Source organism: Carlito syrichta, unplaced genomic scaffold, assembly GCF_000164805.1.
Source record: "Carlito syrichta isolate Samal-C Ts95f unplaced genomic scaffold, Tarsius_syrichta-2.0.1 Scaffold309725, whole genome shotgun sequence".
In the NCBI taxonomy this organism is placed as follows: Eukaryota; Metazoa; Chordata; class Mammalia; order Primates; family Tarsiidae; genus Carlito; species Carlito syrichta.
Genome location: NW_007253821.1, coordinates 5857 through 11763, shown reverse-complemented (window position 1 = coordinate 11763; position 5907 = coordinate 5857). Strand labels below are relative to the sequence as shown.

At 50.9% G+C, this 5907-nt stretch overlaps 1 protein-coding gene across 1 annotated transcript in view; it reads right to left on the bottom strand.

Moving 5' to 3' along the window:
• The window catches only part of KCTD14 (potassium channel tetramerization domain containing 14), a 20116-nt gene extending 16080 nt beyond the window's left edge, over window positions 1-4036 (bottom strand). The window contains 2 exon segments of the mRNA XM_008067636.2: window positions 3940-4014; window positions 4016-4036. Of these exon segments, the coding sequence (XP_008065827.2) occupies window positions 3940-4014; window positions 4016-4036 (96 nt within the window).
• Window positions 4037-5907: the final 1871 nt, after the last annotated feature.

Genomic DNA, 5907 nt, shown 5'->3' with positions numbered 1-5907 from the left:
CAGCCTCGACCTGCTGGGCTCCGGGGATCCTTCCGCCTCAGTCTTCCGAGTAGCCGGAATTACAGGCACGTGCTACCATGCCCGGTTAATTTTTTGATTTATTGTAAAGACGAGGTCTCGTCAAGTTGCCCAGGAGGGAAAAGAGGGTCATAATTAAGAAGCTGGGGGCTGGGTGGGGTGTCTCATGCCTGTAATTCCAACATATTGGTAGGCAGAGGCTGGAGGGTCACTTGAATCCAGGAGTTTGAGAACAGCCTAAGCAACATAGTGAAATCTCAGCCGGGCTGGGTGGCTCAGCCTGTAATCCCATGCCTTTGGGAGGCTGAGGTGAGTGGATTGCCTGAGCCCACGGGTTCGAGACCCGCCTAGGCAGCGAGACCTCATCTCTACAATAAATCAAAAAATCAGCTGGGCGTGGTAGCGCATGCCTGTAATTCCGGCTACTCGGAAGGCTGAGGAGGAAGGATCGCCGGAGCCCAGCAGGTCGAGGCTGCGGTGGCCGGGAGCGGCCACTGCACTCCAGTCTGGGCGACAGAGTGAGACTCCGACTCAAAAAAAAGAAAAAAGAAACTAAGGTTTAAGGTGATGAAATAAGTTGCCTGAGTTCAAACAGCTAGTGATATTCAGGATTTGAACTCAGGTCCCTTCTACTACTCTAAGTCATTGAGTAAATTATTTTCAACCTTGAAATACCTCCAGTCTTCATTCTCTTAGTGACTCATTCATTCAGCACAATATATGGAGGGCCTATTATATGCAAACCTTGTGCCAAGCAGAAGGATAGGACACAGTCCCTGCCTCCAAGGAGCTCACAGGGGAGAGAGGGAAACATGGTTTAAATACAGAGGTGCTGAGATGGGGGCGTCATGGCTGCAGCTGCAGGAAAGAGCTGTGCAATGTTAGAGGGAAGGCTGGATTTCCAACCTGGAAATTCCTCCACAGGTCACTGCAGGGCCAAGGATGGGGTTGGGGCTCAAGAATGTCCCTCAGGCTGGGCACGGTGGCTCAAGCACTTTGGGAGGCTGAGGGGAGAGGAGTGCTTGAACCCAGAAGTCTGAGACCAGCCTGGGCAACATAGCAAGACCTTGTCTCTACAAAAATTCAAAAAAATAAGCTGGGCATATGGCACACGCCTGTAATCCCAGCAGCTCTGGAGGCTGAGGTGGATGTTGTAACCCAAAGTGTGGAAGGATCACCCGAGGCCAAGAAGTTGAGGCAGCAGTGAGCTGTGATCATGCCACTGCATCCCAGCCTGGGTGGCGGAGTGAGACTGACTCAAAATAAAAAGAGAGAAAGAAAGAATGTCCCTCAGTCTGATTTAGGTGCGACCTCATTCTCAACAGGTCTGTGAGCCACCACTAAGATTAAAGTACTAGAATTAAGAGAGCCAAAGGCAACCAAACTGCTGGGGAGAACTGAGTTTCCATGACAACAGCTCCTACCAGGGGACGGTTCTGCAGGCTAGAGGGGAGAAGGCAGAGGAGAGGCTGCATCTTGACAGAACCCAAACAATAGAGCTGAGAAAAATAAGCCCAGAGCATATGACTCCTTCTGTCTCCCATAAACCTCAAGGCCCCTTGGCAGGCTGTTTGGTTAACCCTGAGGTCACCTCTGTGAAGCAGTTAAATGTGAACTTGCAAACCTTAACCCTTGAATGGACTGATATGTTCTCATTACTCCTATGCCACTGAAAGCCTCCTAATATCCCCACCATGACAGGCGGGGAAAGCTCAAAGAGAAGTCACACAGCAGGGAAGGGATGGAGTTGGAGCTGAGATCGAATCTGTTCGATGTGGGTTTCCCACCTTTCCCGGCATCTTGCCCAACTGGTGCCAGTACTTAGCTGTGTGCCGGAGGCTGTTCACTTTCCTTCTCTGGGCTTAAGACCAGGGAAACAGGGAGGCAAAATGGACCAAGAGAAGTCTGAGTCCATCCAGCTCTGAAAGTCTCATGAATCCAATCATTTCAAATGTCCTTTCTGAAGCTAATTTCCAGATGCTTCAAAAAATAGCCCTGACATCCTCTGCCCCATTTCTTAATCAAGACCTCAGCCCTGTTCTTGAATCTCTTATTTATTTTTATTTTTTGGTGAGTTGGGGTCTTACTCTATCACTCAGACTGGAGTACAGTGACTCAATCACAGCTCACTGCAGCCCCGACCTCCTGGGCTCAGGCAATCCTTCCGCCTCACCTGTAACTGGGACTACAGGTATACAGCACTATATCTGGCTAATTAAAAAATTGTTGTTGTTGTTGAGACGCAGTCTCGCTATGTTGCTTAGGCTCTTCTCAAACTCCTGGACTCAAGTGACCCTCCAGCCTCGGCCTACCAATGTGTTGGGATTACAGGCATGTGCCACCCCACCCAGCCCCCAGCTTCTTAATTATGACCCTCTTTTCCCTCTCGTTTCCCCCCAAAACTCCCAATCCCTTTGCAAATCCTAGACCTTCTATCTCATCCATAAATCCTGTCACAAATGTTTCACAATCCTGGCCTTTTTCCTTGTTCCCCATCTCAGTTGTCTGAGCCAGAAACCCAGGGCAATCTTATATTCTGCTCCCACCTTCAAGCTCCCCCACACCAATTGTGTCTGCCTGGTTGCTTCCACGGCTCCCTGCCCTCTCTAATGCCCTCCCCCAATTCATTCTCCACTCTGAAATGAGAGTATGTTTTCTGAAGTGCAAATCTGATCCTGTCACTCCCTGCATTAAACACTTGAGCAACTTTTCATTCCCTTCCAGATAAACTCTGGGCTCTGTAACAAGGCTTACAGGGCCCTCTGCAAGCGGGATGCTGCTTCACCACTAGCAGTCAGCTACTACAACCACCTGCTGCCCACTCTCTACCCCTGCCCAGAACCTGCTAGGCCCCCTCTCTCCAGGAGCTCACTCGCTTGCCATCCACTGGCTTTCACCAATGCCATTCATCCTTCAAATTAACTCCCCTAGACATTCTTCTGGATGTGCTGTCTCCTTGTGATCCCAGAGGGTCCTACATAAACCCTATTCGACTGGGAGTTCCTAAAGGAGGGACTGTCCCCGGTTCATCATTATGTCACCAGTACCTGCTACAGTGCTCAGCATCTGAACTGAATGGAGCTTACCCATAGCTCTGGTTTACAGGAGCACCTCATATTCTGTTAAAGGCCAATCTTGCCCTGGCATGGTGCACAGTGCTGGCTCCGTGCATTACACTTGCCCGGCAATTCAGGCATTTACTGAGCACCTAGGGCGCGGTCCTGGCACTGAGCAGGTGGCTTTGTCAACTGCCAACCACAATGACGTTATCATCGCCCTATTGGAAAGAGCCACATTGGCCCTTCTGCTGGATCTGCTTTCCCTTCCTCTCAGTCCAGGAGAGAATCAGAATTTTCTGCTCCCAGATTGCACCGGGCCTTTTCCTGATCCTCCCAAACTCCTCTCACTCAGAGCGAGGGAGGGGGGCCAGGTATGCAGAGGGGCTGGGGACCCAGCCAGAGGGCAACTGCAGGCTGGAGATGGGGCCCTGGGGTGAGGGAGTGATCCTCTGGCCAGGCAGGCTGGATTAGCTTCTCCCACTGAGGGGTAAGGGAGGGCAGGGCAAGAGCTGTGGACTAGGTCGAGCCAGGGGACTGAGACAGGAGACACACAAAGAGGAACTGAAACAAAGACCGAGCGGAGAGGGAGGCAGACGGGCGAGAGAGGGCCGAGTAGAGGCTGGACAGGGCCGGAGAAGGAACGGAGACCCAGGCGAGAAAGAGGGCAATCAAAGCAAGAGGGGCAGCTACAGAGAAGTGAGGGCCCCAGACAGGGGTGAAGGGAGACAGCGCCCCAGAAGAAGGGGCTCAGACTCGGAAGGAGAAACTGACAGGAGGCACTGGAAAGGCGAGAAAGAAGAACTAGGCGGGGGGACAGCGCGGGGACCAGACAGGCGCCAGCGCGACCGGACCTCTCACTCACCGGGGGCTGGGGGGGCCACGGCATCTTGGGGGCGGACACAAGGGTCAGGCTCGTCATCGCTGCTACGGGCGTCTCGCACCGCGCAGACCCGCCACATGCAGGTCACCTGGGCCCGCGGAAGTGCACCTGGCTCCCCGCCCCCGGGGTGGGGGCAGCTGGGCCCGGAGGGGCTGGCCCCGGCTGGGCGTGGCTTGTGGCCAGCCCCTGGCTAGTGTCAACACAAGTGGACGGTCTGTCTATCTGGGGCCTCTGAAAGTTGCTAGGCCATGAGGAAGATTGGCTTTGGAGACTGAGCCACCAAGCGTGACCTTTTACTTATTGACCTTTCGTTTTAAATGAATTAATTCCCTTCCTTATTTTCTTGTTCCTGGCTCAGACTGGTTGGTGCCTGAGATAAAAGAAAGACCCGTTGACTATTACATCCTTCATGTGGAATGTTAAATATACCCTTCCTGAAAAGAAACACTGCCTATAACCAAGCAAATCGCTGTAACTATGCACTGACCTTGTATGGAAAATGTTGAAATTCCATTAAGCTCCCCCAGATCTTGCCTATATAAACAATTCTCAAATCTCTCCAGTCTGAAGCACTGACCCCAATTTGGGTGGGTGGGGGGGTATCTGTGTCCTTCCTGGTGGCCACCCTCAAACTCGAATAAACTCAATATTTAATCTTATCATCTGAATCTCATTATTAAGGTTGACACTCACTGCCCTCTCTGGGCCTTAGGCTCCTCGGTAGTCAAATAGGGGAGGCAAAGAGAACTGACATCGACAACCAGAGACTTTCTACTCCTGACAGTCCAAGGGGTGAAAGATCGGCCATCCATTTTCCAGTTGAGAAAAGCAGGGCTCCAGGAGGTAGGTAGTGTTAAAAAGTAAAATCAGCCTGTAATCCTGCGCCTTTGGGAAGCTGAGGTGAGTGGATCGCCTGAGCCCGCGGTTTCGAGACCCGCCTGGGCAGCGAGACCTCATCTCTACAATAAATCAAAAACTCAGCCGGGCGTGGTAGCGCATGCCTGTAATTCCGCTACTCGGAAGGCTGAGGCGGAAGGATGGCCGGAGCCCAGCAGGTCGAGGCTGCGGTGACCGAGAGTGGCCACTGCACTCCAGTCTGGGTGACAGAGTGAGACTCCAACTCAACACTCCAGTCTGGGTGACAGAGTGAGACTCCAACTCAAAAAAAAAAAAAGAAAAAAATAGAAAAAGATTGGTAGTAGCAGGAAACTGCTAGGGTGGGGGGGTTGGATTGGCAATAGTGGGAATCTGCTGGGGGGGCACACCTCATCGACACACTGGACGGGGGTGTAAACCTCATCGACAAGGGTACCTGCGTAATGAACATCTGTATACCTAATCCTGAATTGTACCCCATATCTTTAAAATAAAAAAATTAAAAGTTGAAAAAAATTGCTTTGTCGGGTGGCATAGGCACTGGTGTCGGTGCATACCTTCCCAAGGGGAGTACTTTGAAGGTGACTATAGGTCAGCAATGAGGTATGTAGCACTTTTACTAGGATGACTGGCAAACCTAATTGTTGGACCTCATAGTTTTTTTCCAATTTCCAAGGTGACAAAATGCTTGTTAAATACACAGATTCCTGGGCTCTTCCTTGGTAATTCAGTTTCTGGAGTCTGGAGGCGCGTCTCTGGGATGCTGTTTAACAAGATCCCTCAGGCAAGCTTTACCATCAGAGAAACTGGGGAAATACGGTAATTATTTCACTTAATTTAATTCTCACAACAATCTAGCCAAGTAAGTATTTTACAAAAGAGGCAATTTGGGCTCAGAGAGGGGAAGTGATGAATGATCAAACAGTTGGTAAATGGCAGGACCAGGAGTCCATTCCCAGTTGTCTCACTCCAAAGCCTTATCTTTATGTTTCCCACAAGTTTCTGCACCATTCACGTATCAACCTGAGTATAGTGTATGACCAAGGGTCACTATTTATTTTCCTTTTCTTTCTT